The 27,694-nt window shown below is 34.1% G+C and overlaps 6 protein-coding genes across 12 annotated transcripts in view; 4 read left to right on the top strand and 2 right to left on the bottom strand.

The window, feature by feature from the left end:
• LOC120769726 (zinc finger protein 62-like) overlaps positions 1-5,610 on the bottom strand; it is a 48,939-nt gene extending 43,329 nt beyond the window's left edge. For 2 of the 4 annotated variants that reach the window (XR_005704880.1, XM_040096872.1), the window contains exons 1-3: positions 4,206-5,610; positions 3,765-4,139; positions 1,310-3,700 (exon numbers count right to left, since the gene is read on the bottom strand). Coding sequence is in view for 3 of the 4 variants with exons in the window: in XM_040096872.1 (XP_039952806.1) it covers positions 1,310-3,700; positions 3,765-4,139; positions 4,206-5,328 (3,889 nt within the window). In the remaining variant the exon portion in view is untranslated. The remainder of the gene's footprint in view (positions 1-1,309; positions 3,701-3,764; positions 4,140-4,205) is intronic. The other 2 variants (XM_040096873.1, XM_040096871.1) reach the window with 2 other exon arrangements.
• A 321-nt stretch (positions 5,611-5,931) lies between these two features.
• LOC120769725 (myb-like protein Q) lies at positions 5,932-11,947 on the top strand. Of its 3 annotated transcripts, none has more exons than XM_040096868.1 (3): positions 5,932-6,070; positions 6,668-8,010; positions 8,140-11,947. In XM_040096868.1, exons 2-3 carry the CDS (start codon positions 6,817-6,819, stop codon positions 11,260-11,262), a joined length of 4,317 nt encoding a protein of 1,438 aa, XP_039952802.1. In that variant the 5' UTR covers positions 5,932-6,070; positions 6,668-6,816; the 3' UTR covers positions 11,263-11,947. The 3 variants fall into 3 exon arrangements, with proteins under 3 accessions (XP_039952802.1, XP_039952801.1, XP_039952803.1); XM_040096867.1 differs by having other exon boundaries at positions 5,932-6,120; XM_040096869.1 differs by lacking the exon at positions 5,932-6,070 and having other exon boundaries at positions 7,157-7,219; positions 7,284-8,010.
• A 92-nt stretch (positions 11,948-12,039) lies between these two features.
• Positions 12,040-14,165, bottom strand: LOC120769737 (chitinase domain-containing protein 1). Its single transcript, XM_040096890.1, has 6 exons — positions 13,580-14,165; positions 13,321-13,507; positions 13,055-13,258; positions 12,824-12,985; positions 12,523-12,760; positions 12,040-12,427 (listed from the first exon to the last, which is right to left on the bottom strand). Exons 1-6 carry the CDS (start codon positions 13,856-13,858, stop codon positions 12,286-12,288), a joined length of 1,212 nt encoding a protein of 403 aa, XP_039952824.1. The 5' UTR covers positions 13,859-14,165; the 3' UTR covers positions 12,040-12,285.
• A 272-nt stretch (positions 14,166-14,437) lies between these two features.
• Positions 14,438-17,503, top strand: LOC120769736 (ATP-dependent RNA helicase WM6). 2 transcript variants are annotated; one of them, XM_040096889.1, is made up of 8 exons: positions 14,438-14,559; positions 14,725-14,937; positions 15,189-15,409; positions 15,476-15,659; positions 15,762-15,880; positions 16,704-16,835; positions 16,907-17,309; positions 17,387-17,503. In XM_040096889.1, exons 2-8 carry the CDS (start codon positions 14,739-14,741, stop codon positions 17,398-17,400), a joined length of 1,272 nt encoding a protein of 423 aa, XP_039952823.1. In that variant the 5' UTR covers positions 14,438-14,559; positions 14,725-14,738; the 3' UTR covers positions 17,401-17,503. The 2 variants fall into 2 exon arrangements, with proteins under 2 accessions (XP_039952823.1, XP_039952822.1); XM_040096888.1 differs by having other exon boundaries at positions 14,722-14,937.
• A 582-nt stretch (positions 17,504-18,085) lies between these two features.
• On the top strand, positions 18,086-20,137 carry LOC120767689 (tudor domain-containing protein 1-like; the record flags this gene model as incomplete). Its single annotated transcript, XM_040093880.1, has 3 exons — positions 18,086-19,303; positions 19,370-19,732; positions 19,791-20,137. Coding segments are annotated over 3 exons (1,884 nt in total), but the record flags the coding sequence as incomplete, so codon positions are not given.
• A 2,187-nt stretch (positions 20,138-22,324) lies between these two features.
• Positions 22,325-27,694, top strand: part of LOC120767688 (sodium-coupled monocarboxylate transporter 2-like) — a 13,307-nt gene continuing 7,937 nt past the window's right edge. Inside the window, exons 1-9 of the mRNA XM_040093879.1 lie at positions 22,325-22,521; positions 23,867-23,976; positions 24,035-24,181; positions 24,347-24,488; positions 24,687-24,752; positions 24,826-24,877; positions 24,949-25,016; positions 25,553-25,707; positions 26,110-26,168. Of these exons, the coding sequence (XP_039949813.1) occupies positions 22,510-22,521; positions 23,867-23,976; positions 24,035-24,181; positions 24,347-24,488; positions 24,687-24,752; positions 24,826-24,877; positions 24,949-25,016; positions 25,553-25,707; positions 26,110-26,168 (811 nt within the window). The 5' untranslated portion in view covers positions 22,325-22,509. The remainder of the gene's footprint in view (positions 22,522-23,866; positions 23,977-24,034; positions 24,182-24,346; positions 24,489-24,686; positions 24,753-24,825; positions 24,878-24,948; positions 25,017-25,552; positions 25,708-26,109; positions 26,169-27,694) is intronic.

Here is a 27,694-nt window from a genome sequence, read left to right as displayed (position 1 = left end):
AATAAAAAAAAATTTAAATGAAATTAAGAAATCTCAAATTCTCATTGCGTTCAATTCAACAAGTATTTTTCACGATTTTTTTTTCAAATATTATATTTATAAATTTAATTTGGCATATAAAAAAATTGCATTGCAAACAAACGGAATCAAAAAAGTTTTGAATGGAACTTTTCCTAACGCAAATTTAATCGGAAGCTTTATATATTTCCAGGATAAAAAACATTAAAAATGAGAAGTTATTAAAAATTAAAAACAAAATAATATATGTACATATGTATATAATATAATAAAATGTAAAATAATGCTATCAGAGAATTTATAGAATAAAATATGTATATGTATGTACATATGTACATGTGTTCAATAAAACAAAATAACGATTAATTAATTAGTTAAAATTTTAAAATAAAGTAAAAATATATTAACCGATGGTATATGAAAAAATTTCGAAAAAAATTAAAAACAAAATAAAAACAAAAAAATTAAAAAGAACTTTTTAAATTAAAAAAAAATTAAAAAATAGAATTACATAAGTAAAAAAAATGTCAATAAAGAAAATGTAAATTAAAAAAGTGAAACTTATCAAAAAAGAATAAATTTAAAAAAAGAAAGAAATTCAAAATTTAAAAAAAATGTTAGATAAAGGAAAAGAAGTTGTAAAAGAAATTAAAATTAAAAATTAAAATAAAACAAAAAATAAATAAATTAGTAAAGGTATAAATATTAATATAAAGTAGATTAATATAAAAAAAGAAAATAATATATCGAAAAATAAAAAAATATATTTTGCGTCATACATATTTAAGTAACAAAATGTATGTATGAATGTAACCTCTAGCTGCATAAAACAATATTATAATAATTATCATCATTGTTATCTTTTAATCTTTTAATTTCATTTCTGCTATTATTATTATTATTATTATTCTGGTTTTGTAATTTTAAAACAATGTTTGTTAAACCAAGAAACACGAAAAAAATTAAAATATAGAGTACAAAATAGTAATATTTGTTGTAATCAATGTTTGATATAATTATTTTTGTTGTAGCAGCAACAAACGCACAACAGTCAGTGCAACCGACGATAACTATACGAAAAGTCATTACCACAACTCACAGCGCCCAATTCATTGCACATTATTGAATGTATATACATACATATAGTACATTTATCTCACTAAACTTTGTTCACTTGATTTGACTGATAGCAATAGATAAACTAATAATTTTATGTTTAAAATACGTTTACCATTATCATTACCTTTAATTAATTTTCTAAATAAATAAATAAAAAGAGTTTTTTAGTTACCTCCTTCACTGGCTTTGGCTTCTTGTTCGGGATGTTTAGCACGCACGTGTAAACCCAATTCTCTCTTGTACTTATAATAACGGTCGCAGTAGTCGCACTGAAACACTTTTCGATTGGGATTATGCAAATCCATATGTGTGTTCAGCGAGTTGATCGAGCTGAACATGCTGAAGCAGACGCGACATAATTTCGATGGATATTCACTGGGATCATGCTCATTCTTCATATGTTCGATTTGTTCGCATGAAGTACTTAGCACACTTGGACATAGAACACACTTAAACGTGCCCTTGGCGAAGTGACGACGGCGAAAATGCTGTGTGAGCACACCTAACGTGGTCGAACGATGTTGACAGAGAATACAAATGAACGATTTGTATTGCATATGTGTTAGCTTATGTCTTTGTTCGGCCAGGATGCCGCCACTTATATTAACACTACACTGTTTGCAACGTTTAAAACCATCTGATGTGGCTTCAATATTCAGCTGATGTTGTTCGAAGAAACTATGTGCACCGTTTATGTGTAAATGCCATTGTTCGGATGTGTCGAAATGCTCATTGCATTCGGGACATGCATATGAAATGTATTCATTAAATTCATTAAATACCGCAGTTTTAACGCTCGGTATTGCCATGGTTGTACGCGACACCTTCGATATATCTACAGCGGTTACTTTCAAAGGATCGACCTCCTCACCAGCTTCTGCGGTTGTGTTGCTATTCTCATGTGTCTGCTGACCGGCAATCACAGCCTGATGATCGTCCAGCAGATGTGAGCGCATTGTTTCAAAATATAGTATATTTTTATCACATAGACGACAACAGAAACATGTAGCGTTAATTTCACTTAAATAGTGCTTAATCATAGTTTTCTTGTATACGACATTAAAATATTTTTTGCACGTTTTACAATTCGCCGCATTTGTTTGATGAATTGTGAAGTGTTCTCGAAAATTATTATGAGCTTCGTTGAAGTGACGCGTCAGCATTAGATTCGATTCGAATTCCGTATCCGGGCATAATGGACAGCTTATACGTATGAATTTTGCGAAGTCATTATCATCTGTAAGTACAACACTAACACATCTGTTGGCGTCTGCATTATCATTTTCACTTTCGGAGTCTAACCGTTCACTGGACGAGTTTGCTCCGTTCGCTTTTACATGTGAGACAGTTTCGCGTTTATTTTGTATTTTGGCTCTCTTATTATCAATTTTTGCTTCCATGCCTTTGGACGCTGTACGCTTATTAGCTTGTGCCTTTTTTGTTTCCTCCGTTTCGTCGAATTCTGTTGGTGCAACAGCACAGTCACCACAATGCGCTTTCGCCTTTTCCACTTCGATGAAATATTCTAAACAATATCTGCATTGATAGGGCTTAAATGGCAGATGTACAAATCGATGATCCAAACGCCTTACATATGTCGTCTTTACCTGACAAATTAAACACTCTACCAAATTGCCCTTCGCTTGTTTCATCTGTAAACCGGTAAGTGTTGTCATTTCATGGTATTTACTTATATGCCAACGCCAAGCTTTCATTGTTGGCACTTCAAAGTTGCATTCGGGACAAAATTTCTTTATAATCTTCTCAAATGTTTTAGGATATTTGGTGTGCGCTGTGCTTTCAAAATCACCATCATTATTTTCTTCCACTGTTCTTGTATCATTCGGACATTTATGTTTAATAGCTAGCAATTTGAATTTAAATTGTTCGTCACATAGCATGCACCAAAAACTATCGTACGGAAAATGTTCTCTAGCATGTTCTGACATTAAACTTAAATCCAGTTTTTCTACAACGAAGCTCAAGCATTCGTTACAACGGTATTTTTCGCGATTACTATCAACGTTATCAGCACTAAGCTTTTCAAAGCCAAGTCCAGCAGGCTTATCTAAACCATGTATATTTGTTGTATGCACTTTACAAACTGTTGGTTTTGCAAATTTTTTACCACATTTAGGACATAATCGCCCCATTTTATTTAAGCGCGTCTTCAAAATCTTTTGATCGTATTTATCCACTATATTAACCGCCTCTGTTGTATTTTTTGAACATTGATGTTGTCTCGCCTGCTCTTTAAAATGAAATCGCTCTTTACAGAAGACACATCTGAAACTTTCATATGGCAAATGTAGTCGCGCATGTTCTAACATAGCTTTCAAATTTTTCACATTAATCGTAAAATTTTCACATTGAGTGCAACGAAATACTACTTCAGTGCTACCGTTTGTTTCGCACACTACAAAGCCAAGCCCGTAGGGTTCATGCATGCCATGCATTCTATTCATGTGTCTTGTTAAGGAAGAAGGCGTTGTATATGTTAGATCGCATTTAGGGCAAAAAGTATCCATATTGGGTATGGGAATTTCTCTGGGATATCTTGATTCTAAACGATAATAAATGTATAAATTAGTTATTAATATATGTGTATAGTTATATATTAACCTTACCTTTTACTGTTTCAACAACCTCCACATCCACACAATCATGTCCTGGTATGTCGGTTTCATAAGCAAAAGATGTATTGCAAATTTTACACAGTAAAGGATCATAAACGGTATGTATACGCGCGTGCACTAGCATTGTATTTAAATCCAAGTCGCAGGTGAACTCTTCGCAAATCGTACATTCATAAACTTCTGAAGCACTTTGATTTGCTATCTTTTTAAAATCCAATCCCGATGGTTTGCTCATGCCATGTTTTATATACATATGCCGTTTGCAATGGAACAACTTGCCATATGAATTTCCACATTTTAAACAAACATGACGAATATGTTTCATGTAGTCTCTCTTCAGTTCGACTGGTTCTTGTTGCACATTTTCTAAAAAATAGTAAATTTAACAATATTATTTTATTAGAAAATATTTAAAAATTATTATTAACTTACTCTTTGATAACTTATTTCTACGGCCTTTCGCACTTAATATAGTATGTGAATTGGCGCAACTCTGCAAGGCTTTACGTAGTTCCTCACAAATGTGTAAGCGCATATAGTCAAATCGACGAAAACTTTCATCGCAATATTTACATTTGTATGCGTGTTTTCCAGTAAGTTCGCCTAAATGCAACATATAATGTTCGCGTAAGTTTGTTAATGTCCGACTGGATGTACTTTTGCGATAAATGGTCGGGCATTGAGTACACTTGTATGAAATATCATTATCTTCGCCAACTGAAATCACCTCTTTGAAGCTCAGTTCTTCCACCGACTTGTCTGCAAATTTTTCAAATACATGCGCACGTAAACTAACATTTGTGGGAAATTCTTCGCCACAATCTAAGCAAATGAAACATGTTCTATCGTCAATAGTCTTTTCATGTTCCTGAAACATATGTTTTCGCAAATACCATTGTGATGAGAATTCTTGCTGACAATATGGACATACAGTTAACTCAATACTTTTTTTTGTCATATCCAATTTATCGGAATGCACTTGACGCAAATGAAAATTCATGCTTGGATGTGTTTTAGTTCTCCAATCACATAATTTACATTTTAAAAACAGACTAAATGGCATATGTGAGATTTGATGATCTAATAGTTTGTTAAAATCTGGAGTAGCCGTTTGAAAATCACAAATTTTACATTTTGCACCTACTTCGTTGTATTTGAATTGCAAATCTTCCGGAGTAGCTAAATGATGTATGTAATTAATATGTTTCTTCCAACAATGTGCAGAATTAAACTCGGAATCACACATAGGACATTGTCTCAGAACATATTTTCCATAAATATAGTTGGAGCTATTTATACACATTTTCTTTTTTGTCTCCAAGTTATGTAAAATTGGAAATGAACGGTTCACGTCAGGTTCACATTCAAAACTGTTTTCAGAGACTGAATCGTAATACTCTTCATTATCAGCATTGGAGTTAGTATTGGAATCACTCTCATATTCCTCTGATATAAATTCCGCGTCTTTTTTCAGATTTACCTCAATATTCAATTGATTGTTAATAACTTCTTTATTGGGTAAAGCATGTGTCATAATTATTGGTTCTTTATCCATGTTTAAAGATTATTTACTAGTTAAGTAAGATCTAAGTTATTTACACTTAACTGAGGTTGGTGTGCTTATGTGCTGTGGTCTTATCAGGAAGAACTGCATCTGAACAACTGCATACGGGCCAAGTTTACAGGAACCATAATATTAATATTCTTATCGCTTATGTTTTAATGCATACTAACTTATTTTAAACACGAAAAATTATATTTTGTTCGTAAATACTTGTCGCAAATAAACTCGACCTCTCACAAATTTTGGTGAAGTAATGAACATAACAAATCGACCGACTTATCGATTATTGGTTATCGAAGTTCGAAAAAAACATTGATTACCCTCAAATAGAGAATAATAATTACAACCAAAATTTATTTAAACGAATCCAGTGCACGCTCAAATCAATAAGTGTAATTTAATCTAATTATATATGGAAATATTTATTAACGTTTTTAAATATTATTTACAAATATTAAGCGTCCTACCATATCCAAAATATTAGATATCAAATGCAACCCTGTCAAATACAACCTTATTTTTGTACGTCACTATAAAGTAATCGTATAAAAGGAACGAGTGCGAAAAATTTTCTGCCGTGTCTGCTCCGGTCGGAGAGCTGACTGATAAAAAAAAAAAATTTGTTATAAATTATCACATGTAAATTTCTACAATATCTTAATCCGTTAACCATGGATCTGAATTAACTAAAATAATTTTTTACGACGGGAACACTACGTACACGGCATTTTGGGTGAGGCTTTTTGCTTGCACTCATACACAAGCACGCTTCGTATACATTCGGTATGTTGTTTCTCAAAATCGACTTGCCTGAAGCGTAGTATTTCAGTGCTATTACGTTTTTTGAAAAAGTTTATTTAATAGTGTACAATCTTCATACTAAATTTTGTGTTTGCATGTTGAGCTTCTAATCTATCTAGAGGATGTGATTCGACCCCAGGAAATGTTTTTTTAAAAATAATCTATATAAAATGCCTTTTGGATATCGTATTAATTTTTTTTATATGCTCATGGTTGTGTATGTTTTGGAAGAGCGGACGGAAAATTTGTATGTAGTATGGTGATTAACAGCTGTCAGAGTATATCAGCTGTTTATTAGGCACTAATTTAGAATTAACAGTGTTGTATTATAGAAAAGTATCAATAATATTGATTCTTTAAAATTCGGTACACATTTTTCGTTTTCATTATAGGGTAAAACAAATCCACTACAAAATTTATACATACGTATATATATGGATAAAATACAAATTAATATATAGTTGGTAGTTAGAAATTTCTATGTCGTCTATACAAAAAATTTAGTAGAATTTTTGCTTTGATTTTACAGAATTCTGGTTTGTTAGTGATTGGTCACAAAACGCACAGTTTCTTCCTTCAATAGTAGATAGTTCTTATATATGAACTTCTGTTTTGTGTCCTAAAGCCATACATCCATACGAGGCAGAGGCCAAATACCCTTGTCGTTGTATGTAAGTCATGCCCAACAGCAACGACTTTTCCACAGAGCACTCCGGGAAGATATCCAAAAATATATCGGCGATCAGCAATTTATTTTCAACCGCCATGGCCACGACTAAAGGTGGGAATTCAGTCCCAGAGGCACAGACCACCAGCAATTCTACTAAAAATTCTGAAAATTCATTAATAAAACACCAAGGGCAAAAATGGCATCAAGTCTTTGATTTTGATAAAATGTTAAAGCAAGTACGAGCTACTGTTTCCGACAAGCAACATCATCGTAATAAAGGGGATAATAGTTCGTCCACGAATAATAATGGGAAAAATACTACGACCAATTCAACAGCTTCATCGTCAAAGGCCAGCGGTTCGTCTAATTCCAAAAGTGCACGGTCTATACGTCAAGTGCAACGTTTAAGCGGTAACGATATGCATTACTATGGTATAGTTCCAAAGAAAACCTCGGCTGATGTTATCGTTTGCAGCATATGTCGAGGCATTTACACTATGGTCGGTTTCAACAATCACATGATGATGCAGCATCCCTCCGCTTGGGGTGCTGTCTCGTCCAAATTAGCCAATATGCCAACAGGAAATGAGATGATCAATTTAATTTCCAATGATAATAGTCAAGATTGTTTGCGAGATGGCTCAGGTTTAACCGCTCCAACTGAAATTTTGGGTTCACCCTCAGATCTATCAGGGATTTTGTCCACATCATCAAATGCATCATCATCGTCATCCTCCATATCGACAACATCTTCCACATATACGGCAACACCACGTCATAAAAGCAGTAAAAGTGGTGGTACAACGGCTGGGAGCAGCTCATCCGGTGGCAGCAGCAGCGCCAGTGGAAGTCGTTCGCGGAGTAAACAATCGCGACACAGCAATAATAACAACCATGCAGCTTCGGTCGGGATTCATACGTCCAGCAACACCAGCACGGAGAGTGCACAAGCGACGAGCAAAAGCTCCAAGAAAAACTCCAGCAACAGTTTAGGCTCGAATACAAATAGCCATAAAAACGAAAATGCCAATAATCTGCCGTCGGCAACAATTTCGAATGCCGGAACGCATAGTGGTAAACATAACAGGGATGCGGGTACAATAGACACATCAGCCACAACACCAATAGCTCTTTATTCTTCGTCATCCAATTCTTCATGCTCTTTACCACCAACACCAAAGCTGAGCACAACATTAACTGAGGTAGGTGGAATGGTTGTTGTAAGCAACAATGCTTTTTGTTACATTAACGAATATTTTCATTTTTTTTAGTAATATTTAAAAATAATTTTTAAAAAATGTTAATGCATCGGTTGTTTCCCCAACTTTTAGGTCAAAAGTCCTGCTTTTGGTGGTCAGGAATCGGTAGATTCGTCTGTTTCTAGCTCTAGCCTTGAATACGAACGTATTAGCTCAGGTGGTAAATCAGTATCAGGCAAACCGTCGAATGCTCCCGGGAAAAACTCCAAAAATAATGGAAATTCCGGTTCTTCCTCAACTCACGCTTCAAAAGAAGTTGCGAAAGTTGCTGCAATCAAAGATATAACACGCTTTGATACAACACCACTAACTGAACTCGATCAAGCTGTATCCTCAATAACTGAAAACACTGGCTTAATCGACAAGAAACAGAGTGGATTCGTTAAAAATGTTATGGATACTACTAACTTAAATATGCCATCAAGCATTACCAATATTTTTCAAATGCCAACTACTACAGCAATTACAGAAAACAACAGTGAAAAACTACTGCAGGCGGCCATGAATGCGCCTACAACCAACTCCAATATGAATGTAATGCAAACGGTGATGGCACCAAATTATGTGGTGCCTCAAGAAGTGACACAGACATGTGACGATGCATTACCGCATAACACATCGGATGACAATTCCATACTGACATTTGACGATATGTTCGATAGCAAATTCATTAATGAGATACTTAGCACAGCTGATACTGAAATACACTTTGATGAAAATGAATTGGACACAGCAACTGCTGCACAACAGCAGCAGCAACAACAACAACAGACACAGGATCAGCATCAGGTGTTTCAGCAACAGGTGCCGCCGTCAGCAAAGCGCATGCGCTATGACGAAACAATATTAACGAGTGGACCACAACAGCAGATTCAGCATCAGCAACAGGGCCATGGTGTTGAAATAACCGGTGAATTTGTAGCCTACCAACAGCAGCAACAACAGCAGCAGCATCAACAATATGTGCCCTACAATGTTGCTACACTTGAGGATTTGAAAATGTTTAATAGCACCGGGCCGTTGGTTGAACAACACCAATTGCAGCATAGTACAGATCAACAACAACAACAGCAGCATCAACAACAACAACAGCAACTCACTGCCATCGATGCAATGCAATTGCAACAGTTGCTCTATCAACAACAAACATTAAATAATCACTATGACACCAACATGGTTGATAATTCCACAGATCCGAACACTTTGGCTATGCATCAACAGCAATACGATCAAAGCGGTGTTGTTAGCGCAAAACAATTAATGGATATATGCGCGTCTGTCGATATGAAATCGAATAAATTGACCGATTTTTCAACATTGCCAACCACGGGCGGTGCCTATGAGAACTCCTATGATAATATGACAGCACACTTCCAAATATACAATATACCCTCACTCACAGATGATAATGTAGACACTGTGGTTGAGCAAATGGCTACTGGTGGAGATGCTGGCTTGCTGCTGCCGAACGTCGTGAATGGCATGCAACGTACAGCACAGCAATATGTGCTGCCTGGTGGAGTTGGTGAAGATCATTTAATTTATGAAATTACTGACAACAACCAAGTGGCTGTTATAAGCCAACAAAGGCAACAACAAATGCTGACTGAATTCCTAACACAAGGCAATTATGATCAAGTCGGCACGGACATAAATGTAGGTGTTGCACCGACAACTATTGATGCTGCAAATGCTGCTGGCGCACTGATGCAACAAAACAACAACGGTGATAATATACACTTAAAAGAAGTAAACGCAGATATTGATGATGATTTGCTCGAATTCGACTACTCACTTTTGGATACGTACAAAACGATCAGTAGTAGTAGCAGCAGCAGCAGTGCAAGCAGCGGCAGTGGCAACGCCAAAGCTATTAAAACAGAACAGAACAGTTGCAGCAATAGCAGTAGTAAATATTATGAGGACGTTTACTTGAATGCCTACCTTTATGCGGGCATACCGAAGCCAATTGCCATTAATTGCTTTGGTCTCATCAAGCTGCCATTCGGTGCCGCAACAACATTCAGGAAACACATATTAAACGCACGTAAAGCCAACAATAGCCCCATCACGTTAAGTGGTGGTGGCATTAACGGTATTGTATGTTCCAACTCATCTACCGCCGTACGTTTGTCCAACAATTCGAAATCATCGATGCAAAATTATTTCTCTAATTTAACCGCAACTTCTAATTCATTGGTTGGCAGTGAGTTTTCCATTGGCAGTATTACCATAACCAACTCGTCGGTTACGCAAAGCCAACTATATGCTGCACAACAAAAACAACAGAGCACTAGTAATAACAACAGCAGCGGCGCTACTGGTGGCAACGTGGAGGTCACTTTCAATACCAACTCCAATGGCTGTGGCTCGGCTATGTCACCGGTTTCGTCCATGCAACGGTCACGCGCCAAATCGGGTAATTCCACGTCAGGCGGTGGTGCCACTCTAGTGCGCAGCAAATCACAAACTGGCGCACCGATTGCTGTGGTTACGCCCACCAGTCGCTTACCGCCACCACCACGTCCCAGCACTGCAGGTCCCGTGCTGGCGCAAAGCAGCAAAACAATCTTTGTCAGCAACACACCTGGTAATAGTAATGAACGCATCAAGTTCATTAAGCGCTGCATGCCGCTTATCAACAGCAACAATAACAATAGTAACGGTCGCAATGATGGCAGCAAGCGACCAAAGTTTTCACCACGTCAAATAGCCGATTTTTTGGGCGGTATTAGTAATAATAATAGTAAGAGTGGCAACAGCAGTAACGGCGCGCACAAAACCCTAACGACTCAGCAAACTAACGATGCAGGTAATAACGGCACTAGCAACAATAGCCATGAAACAGCTGTCACTGGCAACAATAACATTAACTCCACCGCCAACAATGCAACTCATGCAGATGAACAATTGAAATTGGAACGCGTTGCACACTTTTATGAACGACGCCGTAAGCTCTGTGATTTGGCACGTAATAACCGTCAGCAACAGCAGCAACAGCAGAAGCAGCAAGAACAACAACGCACGCAACCACCACATGTGCAGCAGAACTTATTAAAACAACAGCAACAACTATTCAAAATGCTAACTGATTATGGGCAATTGAATGCAGTGGTAGGTAACTGTAAGGGTGCTAATGCGAATCCAAACGCCAACAATAACGGTACCAATGACGTTTTGCGTATTTCTGTTTGAAGTTACTAACCTAAATATATTGGTATTTAATAAACAACTCTTCAATATGAACCAGGCAAAGAAGAAAACGTAAAAATGTGGATTTTGGGAATATGTTAAAAAAAATTAAATTTTAGTTTAAATATAATTTAGGTTTACTAAAGTAGAAAAAATTAGTTCGTGGCGCCAGTAAAGTATACGTAAACGTATTTTCTTGATGCAAAATAGGGTTTGAAAAATATGCGCTTGATCAATGTAATTAAAAATATATATGTATGTAGATATTTAGTGACACAACTATTGAGGGGAAAATTTAATAATTTCGTTTATGAAAATATGAAAAGCAACGCCTGCGCTATAGTATTTGGGTAGCATAAGCATTTGCATAGTTGTCCAGATTTGTATTTAGTTTTTGCTTGAAATTAAGTTTTTTTTTTTATAATTATAGTTTTATCGTATCTATGTATGTATTATAGATAACAATAGCTACAAGATAACTTTACATTTACACATACATAGATCTATGTATGTATATGTTTAACGAAAAATGCAGTTGATTCATAATTATGTACTATTTATCGTTTCACTACTCCATTATCCAATCTGATGTATCCGCTTCAAATCAAGACAGACTGAAAGGTTTTTAAGCCTGTTTCTACAATACATACAAATAGCAAACAAATAAAGCAAGATAAAAAAATATAAATAGTCTTTTTCGATTCGGGCTGTGTTTTAAATAGTAAAAATCAGTGGTTTCTATGGACGAGTGCAGTAGCTCAATAAAATCCACTTAATAGCTGTCATTCAATAAATATTATATTCATTATTACTTATGAATATAAAAAATATGAGCTTCGAGTCATTCTTGAATTTTACCGTTTATATTCTAAGTTCGTTTAGCGTACTTTTTCGTGTAGTTTTTGAACATTATTCCGGGAATGTTAAGTTACAATTCACTTATTCTGCATTTGTTAAGATAAATAGAATAACTTACTTACCAAATAAAATATTGCTTATGAATGTTCTAATATCTTAAAAACAGCCTTAAAAGAGATCATAAAAATAGTCTAATCCTTGGCCCAACTCCCAAATAGATATTCCAGTGCCCAATTCTTGAGCAAGTTTTATACGTTCATGAACGGAATAAAGTGTAGGATAGAAAACCATGTGTCTACCATCTTCGGTTCTGTAAAAATATTTAAATATTAAAGTGTTTTTAACATATTAAAATTATAGTTACGACCGAAAAATAATATACTTTTTAATTGCTAACACACTCACTTTACTTCGAAGTAGTTTTCGACATCCAATTCATCAAAGGGTAAACGTTTTTTCGTATATTTCAAAAGCTTTAAAAACTGCCCTGCAACTATTGGGCCGCCACCGTCGGGTGTATAATCATTTCCATACATATTGAGACCCAATAGAAGTTTACGCCTTTTTGTTTTAACATCATTTGTTGTAGGTGGAGCTAATAGTTCCACAGACTGTCGTACCCAGTATAATGGAGAGTTTGCACCTAATCATAGAAAAGTTAAAAGAAATACATATAAGCACAAGTAAAATTATTGCATGTATGTACCTGGTCGCTGTGGGTTCGAATAATCGTAGGTCATTAGCGAAAATGCGTAAACGTGTTTATACAGTTGATTTAGGTGTCTTTCAGTGAATAAGTTTGGAACTTCTTGACGATAGGGCGGAATTACAAGTACTAGACGCAAATTTTCTTTTTTAAGTGCTTCGCCTTAATACAGAAAAAGATAAATTTGTGTTCCTGTTAGCAATAGTAAACTTATAGCAGTTAAGTACTTACTCATTTTTTGTACTAACGTAATAAGAAATGTGTCATCGACACGTCCTCCAAGTTGTGTCCAAAATTCAATGACAATGCCATCAAATTCATAATTTTTGCAAACATTAATCAACATTTCATTTAGTCGTACCCTTTCGGTCTCCAAGCTCAACAAACGTGAAAAGTCCCGTTCAGTAAATTTGTCAAATATAAAACGTGGGAAAACTATGCGCATTAACTATGGTTTTTTCTTGTTCAAATAAGTAAATCATATCTGATATACCGACTTTTTAGAGTAGTACCGCGATCCTGCTTTCCTTTGCGTTTCAATTCCCTCATCCAATTAACATCAACATCATGGCCACCAGCTATTTTATATTCATTGCCGTCCTTGACAATTTGGAACCAAACGGGTGAGATAATATCGAATTTTCGAACAAACATTTTTGCCACATCATAACCATGTGAATTCCACTATGAAAACAATTAGACATCAACATAATGATACATGAAAAGAAATTTCACTCGATATACGCGTTTATTTACCGCAGTAACATAGCCAAGCACAGTCCCATTGAAGTTACGGTAAGTTGTATCCTTATAAAATGCTGCATAATGTTCTAGAATGTCTTGTGGAAGAGGACGCATATTAATCAAATTACGGTTGAAAACAGACTCATTTTGTGGTCCAGCCAACACATTTAACGGCTTGGTTGTTTTGGTTTTTTCAACACGACCTTTCCTCGGTGATATGGTTGCCTCGACCAGCAAAGGCACAATCAATATCACAGCTATTAAAAAGCTATATGAGTCTTTGGCCGACATAATACAATTCCGTTAGCAATTGATTTTACAACTCAAATTTCATGAGCCTTGTAGTTACAAAATGCTTTCAATACGTCATCAAACCAGGTGAGTCTCCCACTCTTGCAGCAAATCGCCTAATTACTTCCTTTCCAACCGGCTAACAAAGTGAAGTGAGATCGGTGTAAATAATGACAGCTGACTCCAATGCAGCTGATAAACAGTTTTTAACCCTAATGTACCCGATACAGAGAAATTTATGAATTTGCAATACTCTTATTACAAATTGCATTTAGATCTATTCGATCGTGGGGGATGGATAATCCGCGACATTTACTTTGTATACTTTATACATAAAAACAAATTATTTCAACAAATAATTGCAAATTATATAATTAAATTTCATATTTTAATAAAATAAAATATGTTTACATATTTTAAATAATCCATATTTTTCATGATTTAACAATAGCATCGCTTAAATGTAATAGCTTGAATTTTTTTTATTCTACTACATTCAAATGCATCACTGCATACATTTGCGCGGAAAACGATGTCTGACAACATGCAACGAGTAATTTTGTGATATGGTAGCATACTCATATTCATGAGTGTACTAAATCGGACAAGTCAAGAAAAAGTGTGACGCGACTTTGCAAGTTTCTAACAATTAAAATAAATTGTGAAATATTTACTATAGTTTTATTTCAACTCGATAAAAGGTAATTACTGCTTCAGTGTAAGTTTTTTTTTTTTAACATATTTTGGGCAAAAATCGAATTCTAGACCAAGTTGAAAAAAGAAAATGGCGGCATCACATCTGTCGCTTGGTTTTGCCGACGATTACTCGAATAACCTAACTTTTCGTATTTTTTCAATACTAGAAGACGCTTGAGTAAAAATGGCTGATAATGATGATCTTTTGGATTATGAAGATGAGGAGCAGACCGAGACCACAGTCGCTGAAGTTCCAGAAGCGCCAAAGAAGGATGTGAAAGGCACATACGTGTCAATTCACAGTTCTGGCTTCCGTGACTTCTTGTTGAAGCCAGAAATTTTGCGTGCAATAGTCGATTGCGGTTTTGAGCACCCGTCCGAAGGTAAATTTCATTATATGTATATATATATATGCATACATGTATGTATACACACATGAAACCAAATTTGCTTATTGGTTTCGACTTCTATGATGGAAAAAATGATGGGGACAACTGGTATATTATGATCGATTTATCATATATTTTATTATTTATCATAAAATAAACCTCAAACTTTTATTTGTAAACTATTACTAGAGAAAATATCTTGAAATACTAATAAATATATGTGAAATTTTTTAATATGATTGCAGTGCAACACGAGTGTATACCACAGGCTGTATTGGGTATGGATATATTATGCCAAGCTAAGTCGGGTATGGGTAAGACTGCTGTTTTTGTACTTGCCACTTTACAACAGCTGGAACCGACAGAGAATGTGGTATACGTATTAGTCATGTGTCACACTCGTGAATTAGCATTCCAGATCAGCAAAGAGTACGAAAGATTCTCCAAATACATGCCGGCTGTAAAGGTAATTACTTATATTAAGCGAAATTCTATTTCTTCAATTTGATATTAAATACATCATTTATTGAAGGTTGGTGTATTCTTCGGTGGATTATCCATACAAAAAGATGAAGAATCTTTGAAGGGTACAACACCTCACATTGTTGTAGGTACACCCGGTCGTATTCTTGCTTTGATACGCAATAAAAAATTGAACTTGAAACATTTGAAACACTTTATTCTTGACGAATGTGACAAAATGTTGGAACAACTAGGTAAGATTGAAATAATATTTTTTTTCAAGTACATATATATATGTATGAACATGAATATTTTGTGAAGAAATTCTAATCGATAAAAAATTAATCTCTTTTTAGATATGCGTCGTGATGTACAGGAGATTTTCCGTAGCACTCCACATGGAAAACAAGTCATGATGTTTTCCGCCACATTGAGCAAGGAAATACGTCCAGTGTGCAAAAAATTCATGCAAGATGTAAATATCAACGTGTCCATTCTTCTACTTGTTCTACTACCATTAGTTATCTCACTAAGCTTTATCTCAATTGCTGAACTGCCACAATATAAACACCACTACACCATTATGAAAAAAATCAAAAACTCTAATAAACATAAAGTCAAATATCAAAATAAGTTTCGTATAACAGAAAACAAATACCAAAAGCTAATAATATCGAAAAACAAGTATAAATGAAAAGAAGACCAATCAAAATGGTCAGTTTTAAAGCGATAACCATAATATATATTAATTTGCTGAATAACTATAAAGACAAAGTTATAACCAAATATCAAACAATTAACGCTATATCGTCTTGTAAAGTGGCGTGGACCCGACGTTGCGACGTACTTTTTTATACGTTCCGACATGCAACAAGATTAGTCAATAAATCGATCATTCACAAATGGGAATGAACAATGCTTAATCGCAGATAGCATTGGAAAGGGCAATGCCTGGGATGCATCTGTAAGCCGACTACCAAGCGGATATAGGTCTAAACATTCCATTGGGGATCACTCGAAATTCTATATGCGTGCAGCTGCTACAGTAGCCTGTTTCGAAACTAATGAGATGTGGTGGTTGTGTGGCCGTATGTAATTATAGAATATAAATGTTTGAAAATTTACTATGTCTTATATTGGACGACAGTGAATAATATCAAGAACGCTTCATCTGTCTGTCTGTTAACGATTCAACAGCAGGGATTGGAATGTAGCGCTGAAAATGGCAGATGATTCATAATAACATTGGTTTTTCAAAAATTGTAAGCTAAAATATATCACATTTAATTTTTTTACAGCCCATGGAAGTTTATGTGGATGACGAAGCAAAATTGACATTGCACGGACTGCAACAGCATTATGTTAAATTGAAGGAGAACGAGAAAAACAAAAAATTGTTTGAATTACTGGATGTACTCGAATTTAATCAAGTAGGTTTTAGCGACCACATTATAAAATTAAAACTTTTGAATACCAAATATACTAATTCTGAACGTACCAGGTTGTAATTTTTGTAAAGTCGGTACAACGCTGCATGGCGCTAGCCCAATTGCTTACTGAACAAAATTTCCCCGCAATTGGCATACATCGTGGTATGACCCAAGAAGAACGTTTAAACCGTTATCAACAGTTTAAGGATTTCCAAAAACGTATTTTGGTGGCAACCAATCTTTTTGGACGTGGTATGGATATAGAACGTGTCAACATTGTGTTTAATTATGATATGCCGGAAGATTCTGACACTTACCTGCATCGCGTTGCAAGAGCTGGACGTTTTGGTACCAAAGGTTTGGCAATAACATTTGTTTCCGATGAAGCAGACGCCAAAATTTTGAACGAAGTGCAAGACCGATTCGACGTCAATATCACTGAATTACCGGATGAAATTGATCTATCTTCATATAGTAAGTGAACTCATATTGATTAACCTGAAAATATTCGCAATTAATAATTTTATAACTTCTTTTTTGTTTATTTTTAGTTGAGGGACGATAAGATATTTAAAACTTAGTATTTTTACTGAAATGGGATACTTCATTGTAAATCTACCACAATGTAGAATGTATTACTCAAATAAAGAACCAGATATAAAAATATATATATTTTATTTTAAGACACTTCGTTTAAGAAGAGCAAAGATATATATATTTATGATTAATTAAATAAAGAAATCTATATATAAATAGAATAACATTTGTTTTACATAATAATGAAATATAAACAGGTAAGGAAGAGCTAAATTCTGGTATAACCGAACATTTGGCAAACTGTACATTAAAAAAAAACTTTGCTTTGAAAGTTTTGTCTGCAGCAGCTACACAAATCATGCTAGTGCCCTCATTAATAGATGCAGGAAACACAATTTTTGAGTGTTGCGGTTCGTTGTTCATCACTTATTCTCTGACTACGATCAAACATTGAATATCGGACAAGTATAAATTGGAATAAGAAATACATACATAAATGAATTCATTCTCAAAATATTCTTTGAAGTTTTATGTACTACTCTAGTACTATACATATATATGTATGTGAATGAATTATATTTCAATAAAAAATATATATTTCAGAAAGTATGGTAACGCTTTTTAAAAAATCCCGTTACTTGTGTGTATTTAACGGAAGTTGTATTCAATTATTTAATGACAAAAGCTTGCTAAAGTTCTTCAATTATTAAAATTTGAACCGCTATAACTATTTACACCCGCATTTTGAAGCTTTAAATTTTTGTGGCAAACTTATGGCGTCCCATTCAAATGTAGATCGCATGCAAATAATGCATCATATGTGCAAACGAGAGGTTGAGCAACTAAAAGCAAATCTAAATAAATATTTGGATGAATGTGAAGTTGTAATGAGAAACGATATATTTAAACATTTTCGAAAAGATTCTGGTCAAGCAACTCATGCTAATGTGTTTGCTTTGATGGCCTACGACAAATACATGTCACGCGTAGCGGCCGTAACAAACTTAGCACGTAAATTGAATATTCATTTGCAACTACATAATGTCAATAAAATCCTAACTGGCGGTGTTGGTTGTGGTATTGATCTAGAACCCGTTCCGTATTTACTCGAGGAATTTGTTGAATGGCATAAGGTATTAAGCGATAAAGACGGGCGTTTGGATTACGACATTGATAGTAAGCATTATCGTAGTGTAGAGGGTGAGAAGTGGACGAGCTACCGAAGTGTAGAGAAGGATTCAATGAGTTCAATTGCGTTATTGAACGATAATGAAAAAGTCCCAGATACTAATGCAGTGGACGACAAAACTCCAACAGTATGTAAAATAAAGTTTGCTGAACCCGAGTCAGTAACACTTGAATCATTACCGTCATGTGTCCATTTGCGTGATTTGACGGCATTCGTTGCAGGGTATCATTTCACCGCATTCGTTACGTATATACATAATATAGAGGAGTTGTGCTTCTATGCTTGCCAGATGCGCAATGATATGTTGTATGATTTAACCAATATGTATAATCTACCGAAATGCGTGCGAATACCGTCTACGAATGTTATATTTGGTATCTCAATTAATAGTAAGAATATATTACGAGGTGTGCTGCTACAATCTCCAGATAAGAAAAATGAAAATAATTTACATGTGCTGCTCATCGATTATGGAGAATTGGTGCCCCTAAATATCAATGATGTCCAATTTTATGATTTACCCAAAGTTTACAAAGATTTACCTGCCCAAGCCATGAAATGTATTATTTTGGGCGTTAAAGATGCAACTAGCGAAAGCATAGAGACAAGTGCAAGTGTGCTGACCAAAACACTACGGAATTCTGAATTCAAAGAAGTCAACTTTGAGGTCGTGAGGCAAATAGGCAGAATTTTGCACGTTTACATGATTGAATGCCAATCAAAAGGAAAGAAGTCGCGAGATGTAAGTGTTATTTGCTGTAAATACAGAAATTGTTTTATTTGTATAATGTATTACAATCCCCCATAGGTTAAATTAAACTTCTCAAAGAATCCTTTCTTAAATTCCTTTGACGAAAATTCATTTTCTGATGATTTGCAAACACCAAAGGAAACAATTTTGTTAAAATCACGTTTAGATGAGGTTCTTGAAAATGATATAATAAATTTAGAAGTTATGCATATTTCTCGACCTGACTCGTTTTATGCTCAAATACTAAGTGAGAAGAATGAACAACTGGAACAACTATTTTGGAACTCTGATGAATTATCTGCGGAGCAGAAGTTAACTGAAGCACCAAAATTAGGGGATTTAATATTGGCACAGTATGCAAAGGATTGCTTTTGGTATCGCGCTAAGGTCATTGGTGTAGTAGGAGACACAAAGTTCGAGGTAAATAATTTTTAATTTTTTTTTAAGTTTGTAAATATTGTTTATTGCCTACTTGTAGGTATTTTATGTTGATTATGGTAATACAGAGACTGTGCCACTAAAAGGCATCGCCAAATGCAACAATGTCCAAGAAAAAGAACCTTTCCGCGCAGTACTTTGTCGTATTGCTGGCATAAGCGATATTACAAACGGTGACGATGCTCGCTTCGAAAAAGTTATTCAAATGTTGGTAGTTATGTTATTGAATCAACGTATTGAAGTGCAGGTTATTGAAAAAATCAACGCAGAAGAGTTAAGAGTTCATGTACTGGATCAGGAATTCACAAAAATTACGCAAATGCTTTTCAAATTTGAAGCTTAAATATGTGTATTTTTATTTTTAACTAACTGCCCACATGTGTAAATATCTATACATATTATTAATTATATATATTTTTAATGTCCGTTTGATAATTCGTTTGTTTGTTTTTAATCATATTAATTACCATTAAAGCAGCAGTGTGGAGACCATTTTAAAACCTTGGTTTACGATGGATTTGCTAAGATTTTGTTGGTTTACTTATGAAAACTCCTTTCAGCAATGAACATTTTCCGTATAAAGGATACTTTCATGGACATTGATCGCATGCCATTGAAGAAGTCATCAAAAGAAGACCAGTTGAGCGACGGTAGGCTTTCATGTAAAAATCATCTCAAATAAGTCTTGACATTGATCTGGTCGATATATCCATTTGATATACAAATAACTTGAAATGTTTTTCTAAGGGAATTTCTGCGAATGCGTTTACGAATAGTTTTTTATGCCTGAATTGGTTCCAATCACGCAAGAATGATTATCAGTGGTAAAGCTTTGGGAAAAAGGTTCAACAGTGCGGCAAACAAAATCCCCGGAATATCAAGTTTTTTAAGAAACTTATATAGTAAATCTCACATGAACTTTTTCCATACTTATGTATGGAAAGCAATCCCCGCAATGCGATTTTCTTTAGCACAACACTCCATTGTTATTAAGCGAAATCAAATACTGAACTGATTATTATATATGAATAGTCATATAAGAAATGGCTAAATTCGGCTGTAACCGAACTTTTCACACTTTCGTAACTTGCCTTGTGTTTTTGGTAATAAGTTCGGAATGGTTTTTTGTTTTTGGTTTGTATACTGGAATTTGAAAGGATCAGATGGAATTTAATATTTTAATTTATATAGCAAGCATGTTAGGATAATATGATCTAATTTGTTTGAAATCGGTTCTGTTGGTACCGAGATATGAGTTTTCACCTATTTGTGAGCGGTGCCACGCTCTTTGTACAATTTTAAAACGGACTCCTGTCAAATATTTCCGATGCATCTTGACTGTGAAAGTTAATGCTTCTAACGTACTTAGGAAGTCACTTTTAGTAGTTAAACCTTATATGGAAGACAGGGTGTGGTTATCAACAGATTTTAAAAATTTGGGATTTGTTGTGCCGAAAGGATTTATTCTGAGCATATATGGTTGTTCCAACTTTAGTGATTTGGGAGATGTGTACAATAAGACTATACATATGTATAATACATATACTTATGTATATAAATAATTATGAATATCAGTTATATACATACATAAATATATATCTAATTTAATTTTAGGTGTTACAAACAACCAAAAGTATAATACTCTATAGTAATATTTGCGAGAGTATAATAACGACATTTTTTTTCTGTCAATATGTTCACGCTGTATAGTATGTATTGTAAGCTTTGTAACAGTATTTATGGCAACACTAAGTACACTAACTAGTTTATATGCGATAATGGCACTAACTACTTAATAGTATCTCAGTGGCTTTCTTCTTATTATGAGCTTAGTATATTTTTGATATCTGATTTGTGTGGAAGCATTCTTTTGATATGCTAAGTATAAAACGAATTAATTTCGGTCGCTATACTATCTTATTATAACAGCAAACTGACTAAACTATTTTTTTAGTGTGCCAGTTGAATGCTTAAAAACCTGAGAAGAATATAAAGAATTAAAAACTAATTGTAGAGAAATAAAAACGATATACTTTTGAGCACACAATGGTAAAAATCATAAATATATTTCTAAAAAGTCCTGTTTTTGAAAAATAATCCTGTAAAAGGTTAGAGACCCACGAAATGGAGTACGAGCACAATCAGTGAATTTTTACAAAAGTCCCTAACATAACAAAAAAAAAAAAAAAATTACATCAGAAATCTAATTTTGCGATATTATTAAAGTTATTGTTTATTAAATTTTGTTATCTTTATTTATATATTAGGTTTTTGAATAAAAATTCAATTTATTTTTTATATACATAAGTTCAAATAAAAAATTATGTTGGTCTAAAGAAAAAATATTTAAATATTTAAAAAATTATAAAATTATCGAATGATGGTGTGTCTGGCCAACAAATTTGAATTAATTGCAAAAAATAATGAAAAAAATAATGGAAGTGATAAATAATATTCAAACCAGATTTAGTGAGCATTTTTCGTTTTTCAAAGTGGATATCATCTACATTGTCATATACATATGTATGTATGTACATATTTATTAACTCTTTTAATTGTGGCAATAAAATTGTTTAAAGGCACTGGTTGAGTAGACAGATTTTACAAAAAAAAAACTGTTCGCTCATAAATTGCAATAGCTTGGAAAAAATTTTGAACATTGCAACCGTTATCTGATACTATAGTTTTAAAGGCCTTTCAATAAAGCATACACGACTAAATACAATCTTTTTATCGTCGCTTATCGTTAATTCTTTACAATGCAATATAAGGTAAGATAAACTAATAAAAGAGAAGAGGTATAATTTTAAAATAACCACTTCATTACTTCCAATTGAATAAACTCGTGTTTCATATCGGTAAATTCATTTGGAATATATCATAAACTATTAGAGTTACTTTACCGAAACCTCAGTAAAATCTAGTGTTAAATTGCACATATATGTATGTATGTATGTACATTATTAATAACCACTTGCACAGGACAGTTTGAAAATGGTCAAAATTTGTTTATATTTATTCTATGGTCCACACACCGAATACGAGAGATTCCGCTGTACCAATACACGCTATATCGCTTGTATATGAGTTGTCTATCATTATTTGGAACAGTTCAAAATTACCAACTCAGATTAAACCACGGGTACTACTCAAAGATGGAATTAGTAGATGTTTTGACTTTACAATAGATAATTTTAACACTAGAGAGAATTTAAGGCAAAAGTTATCGGTCAGAAGATATCTAAATGATATATGTAAGTGTGAATGTTTCGCTCTGCATAATGTAATTTGGCACCAGGATTATATATTGGGTAGTCGAAAGCACACTGACTTTCAAATGATTTCGTCTATAGCTGAATGTGTTTTGCTTTTAATTTTTAATATTTTTGATAAATAACATGCCATTAACTTGTTTCGAAATAAAAAAATTATATACCGCAAAAAGTACCGCTACACCACCTCCTCGTCGATTTCAAAGCTGCTTTTGACAGAAAAAGAGCTGTTTTGTCTGAATTTGGTATGCCCGAAAAACTAATACGGCTGTGTAAACTGACGTTCAGCAATACCAAACATGATACTGGTATCATTGGCCTCAACAACCGCGCCGCTAGTTCTGCTTTCTCCAGACTGGATAAGGAAGCGAAGTAAATGGCAAATGGGTCTGGTAATGAACGAACAAGACTAAATTTCTCCAGTCATCAAATAAATAGTCGTCGCATTCGCGACTTGGCTCCCACGTCATTCTTACCAGTCTTAACTTCGAAGTCGTAGATAATTTCGTCTATCTTAAGACCATCATTAACACCAACCATAATATCAGCCTTGAAATCACTATTGCCAATTGGTGCTACTTTGGACTGAGTAGGAAGAACAAACACCAAACTCTACAAGTCACTTATCATCCCCGGTGTTGTTGTAAACTTGGTCATAACCGCAAAAGTTGTTTCTACGCCGAAGAAAATGTTTCGCTCGGCATAATGCAATTTGGCACCATAAATTAAACCAAATTTTTCTTTAGTAATTATATTATGAGCCTATTGATTTTAGTTAGTTTAACATTTAACTCGCAATTTCTACCAAGACCATGTATAAAAATATTTATTTTACTTCTTATAGATAACCAATCAAGAATATTCACAATTATATTTTTCAATTCCCGACTACTGTGTCTTTGGAGCGCTATTGTTGTTCTCTACGGGAATCGGTGTCTATTTCGGCTACATAAGGTAAATTAGGTAAAAATCAATAATATATAAATAAAAAGTATACATTAAATTGATTTAGGAAGAAACCGGTTAAGCCAAGCAATGATGGGGAACCCAAGGACCATAACGTACCGGACTTTGGTTCTAAAGGAATGAGCGAATATATGTTGGGATCCAGACAAATGAAATTATTTCCAGTGGCAATGAGCCTTGTTGCTAGGTTAGTATGCCATTATTTTAATAGGTTTGATAGAAAAGTGTAATAGCTTTTAGGTGGCCGCCGTAAATTAAGATAAATCTTATATGGTCTCATCACTGCCTAGATGAGCTTTCTTAAGAATGTTATGAAATACAATTTATCTCTATGAAATAGCTATATTTCAGGCGGAACTATGCTGGGCACACCATCGGAAATCTACAATTATGGAACTCAATATTGGTTAATCATTATATCGATAATTTTCATGGCAATAGTGGTGTCAAAAGTCTATATGCCGGTTTTTTGCGCATTAAGAGTCAGTTCTTCTTATGAGGTGAGAAATTTCTTTTTGTTGTATTATACGGATATTAATTAAATATTTTTGTATTTAAGGTAATGATTTTAGTTTTGGATCGAGGGTGAGATCATAATAAACCTATCAAGTACTGCCATTTGTCACAGACAGGACTTTATTTTAAGTTCACTAGTCATTTTCGAAAATTTAGTTTAAATATTTCCTGTTTATTTTTAGTATTTGGAAACTCGTTTCGGTGCGAGCGTTCGTACTATTGCTGCTGTTTTGTTTATTGTGAAAATGGTAGGTATAAAGGAAGAAATAATTCGTTAAGACAAAGAAAGGTTACAATCATTATTTATACTCTTCTCTTCAGACAGTTTACATGCCAATAGTTGTATATGTGCCAGCATTAGCATTTAATCAAGGTAAGATGAAACTTATTTAGCATAAAATCGTTTAAAGTTTGAATAATATATTTTGCATTGTTCTTCCTTAGTCACTGGAATTAATGTTTACATAACTAGCAGTGTCGTCAGTTTTATTGTCGTGATCTACACAATATTGGTAATATCCCTTCATATAACTATAGTAATACTTACAGATGGTAAAAAAACTAATCAATTCGCGCGGAACAGAATATTTATATCTTTAATTAAAGTTTTAGTACCCATAAATACTATATATTGGTAGTCGAAAAAGTTGTTTCGTATTTTCAATAGATGTTGCAGTCATAATAAATTCTGGGAAGTTGAAAAAAGTGACAGCTGTTCACAAATTAGTGAAAATAATGAAGAAATTAGCTATTTTTGAAATTTTTATATAAAAAAGGGAAGAATGCCACGCAAGCCACCAATGAAATTTGTAAAGTTTACTAAGACGATGCTGTATCAGTACGTATAACACAACAATTGTTTGCTCGTTTCCGTTTTGGAAATTTCGTTTACACTGATGGAATAATGTCTCTAGCGGAAAAATGGCAAAAAGAAAAACGAAAAGACTTTTTCGACTATCCAATACATAGTGAAATCGGCATTCCTGTTTCTTTAAAACTATCATTTTTGCCAAAACGAGTATGATAAATATCTGAACGTAATTTTTAGGGAGGTATTAAGGCTGTGGTTCAAACTGATATATGGCAAACATTGGTTATGTTTATTGGGATAATAGTAGTGGTCATACTTGGAGTGATATGGGCAGGTGGATTTGGACAAGTATTTCAGCACGCTGCTGAAGGTGGACGCATCATTTTTGCTAAGTAAGTTCAATTAATCATTATCATCAATCAAAAAAACGAAAAAAACATTAACTTCGGTTTCACCGAAACTTAGCCTTTTCAAATTCAAAAGATTCCTTACGAGTATAAGAACTTAATTCCGATCGTTCAGTGTGTATGGCAGCTATAAGCTAGAGCGATTCGATTCTGAACTTCAACATTGTTGGTTGGCACTGTCACATCTTTCCTTTGCGGACCAAGAGACTTGAAAACGTCGGACGCAGTTGTAATATCACCTGTAATCCATAGGTAAGAACTATTCCTATACACGCGAGTTCGAAAGTTTTAGTGTTGGATGAAAGAAAGTCCGATGGGTGGGGGACAATTTTTCTTTGCAAAATTTGTTATTTAGTTTATATTAATATTTCTTTTTTTTCGATACAGATTTTTACCGAAGGAATGTTTCAATGCTACACCCAATGCAAGCCCTATTTTATCCCGAGGTAAATCTGAGCGAATATTATCTGACCTTTCGAATAAGTCCAAACACACGAGGAGTGCTACGGAGAAATACTAAAATATATACATACATACATAGATTAAATAAACTTTATATACATATATGTGACCTGGTCTACGGAAAGGGAGCATAGGTGTCAAAATTAATGAGATAACGAGAAATAACGGTGAACGGAGAAATAACGAGATAACGGTGTTTCCCAGAAAACTAGTTTTCGCACGTTAACTCCCTTTTCGCAGACCAGGTCACATATATGTATGTACATAAAACTCTGTACTTTTTGAAACATATTCGGTATCTGCGGAGTTGAATAGGTTTGGTGGCACATCTCAAAGACTATTCGTGCAAACTTTTATTCCGATAAAGCCATTGATTGGTTTTTGCTCTGTATACTGGAATTCGAATTTTGTTATAAAGGAAGTAGGCGTTTTTATCTGATTTTTGCATTTTAATGTAAGAACGTAAGGGTAATGTGATCTAATTTGCTTGAAATGGGTTCAGTTGGTACCGAGATATGAGTTTTCACCTATTTGTGGGCGGTGCCACGCTCTTTGTACAATTTTGAAACGGAGTCCTATAAAATATTTCCGATGCATCTTGGCTGCGAAAGTTAATGCTTCTAACGTACTTAGAAAGTCACTTTTAGTGTAGTTAAGCATTATGTATGGAAGACAGGGTGTGTGGGTTATCATCAGGTTTCACAGCAAATTTCGGGATTTGTTAAAGTGGAAAGCGGATTTGTTCTGAGTAAATATGGTAAAAGTGGTCTGGAAGATAAAACAATAAGACTGGACTATACATAAGTAATACATATAATATGTATGTTAATGACAAAGCCCGCATAGTGCAACCTACCATGACTGTAAATAAAATTGAATCATTGCATTTTTGCAATTACTCATTACTTAAAAATCTTAATAAATGTTTTTGATTATTTAAGAATTCGATATGCTTTTTCCGTTCTGAATCCAATAATCCATTATTATCAAAACAATATCGCTCGCCCTCACAAGAAGGCATAACAAGAACAATTGTAAAGAAAACAGAACGCTTAACGTTCTGCTGGAATTTGCTGTCACAGCTAATATTGTAATTAACTCTTTGTACTGGATTCAATCGAGCTGATGCTTACACTTCAGCTTTAACTTTAAGTAAATAAGGTCAAAATGTATATATATTAGTATTTCAGAAATAAAGATTTGATTTGTATCTGGCAATCCACTAGAACCACACGTGTTCTCATTTCATTCGCGCGTTCGCGGATATAAAACATATATTTTTTTAAAATTCCCACGTCGCGGGAATTAATTGGCGCCCAACGTGGAGCACGAGTTCAAAAAAGTGCCTACTAAAGTAAAAAGTTAAGTTAAAGTTATACAGTTTAATACGAAGTCAAAAGTGCCTACTAAAGTAAAAATTTGGCGCGAAGTTAAAACTGCTTACTAAAGTGAAGAATAAAGAAATAAGAAAAAAAGTTTTTTATAAAGATATAGTTTAATGAAAACTAGA

This window comes from Bactrocera tryoni, chromosome 2 (assembly GCF_016617805.1).
Source record: "Bactrocera tryoni isolate S06 chromosome 2, CSIRO_BtryS06_freeze2, whole genome shotgun sequence".
In the NCBI taxonomy this organism is placed as follows: Eukaryota; Metazoa; Arthropoda; class Insecta; order Diptera; family Tephritidae; genus Bactrocera; species Bactrocera tryoni.
The sequence above is the reverse complement of the archived record's forward strand: the minus strand, read 5'-3'. Positions and strand labels throughout refer to the sequence as shown.

Bases quoted from the DNA above. Each gene is read 5' to 3' on its own strand.
- LOC120769736 (XM_040096889.1), top strand. From the start codon at position 14,739: ATGGCTGATAATGATGATCTTTTGGATTATGAAGATGAGGAGCAGACC. The intron at 14,938-15,188 runs GTAAATTTCATT...ATATGATTGCAG, and splicing joins TTTTGAGCACCCGTCCGAAG to TGCAACACGAGTGTATACCA. The intron at 15,660-15,761 runs GTAAGATTGAAA...ATCTCTTTTTAG, and splicing joins CAAAATGTTGGAACAACTAG to ATATGCGTCGTGATGTACAG.
- LOC120769737 (XM_040096890.1), bottom strand. From the start codon at position 13,858: ATGTCGGCCAAAGACTCATATAGCTTTTTAATAGCTGTGATATTGATT. The intron at 13,508-13,579 runs GTAAATAAACGC...TTGTTTTCATAG, and splicing joins TGCTTGGCTATGTTACTGCG to TGGAATTCACATGGTTATGA. The intron at 12,761-12,823 runs GTACATACATGC...TTCTATGATTAG, and splicing joins TTCGAACCCACAGCGACCAG to GTGCAAACTCTCCATTATAC.
- LOC120769725 (XM_040096868.1), top strand. From the start codon at position 6,817: ATGCCCAACAGCAACGACTTTTCCACAGAGCACTCCGGGAAGATATCC. The intron at 8,011-8,139 runs GTAGGTGGAATG...CCCAACTTTTAG, and splicing joins TGAGCACAACATTAACTGAG to GTCAAAAGTCCTGCTTTTGG.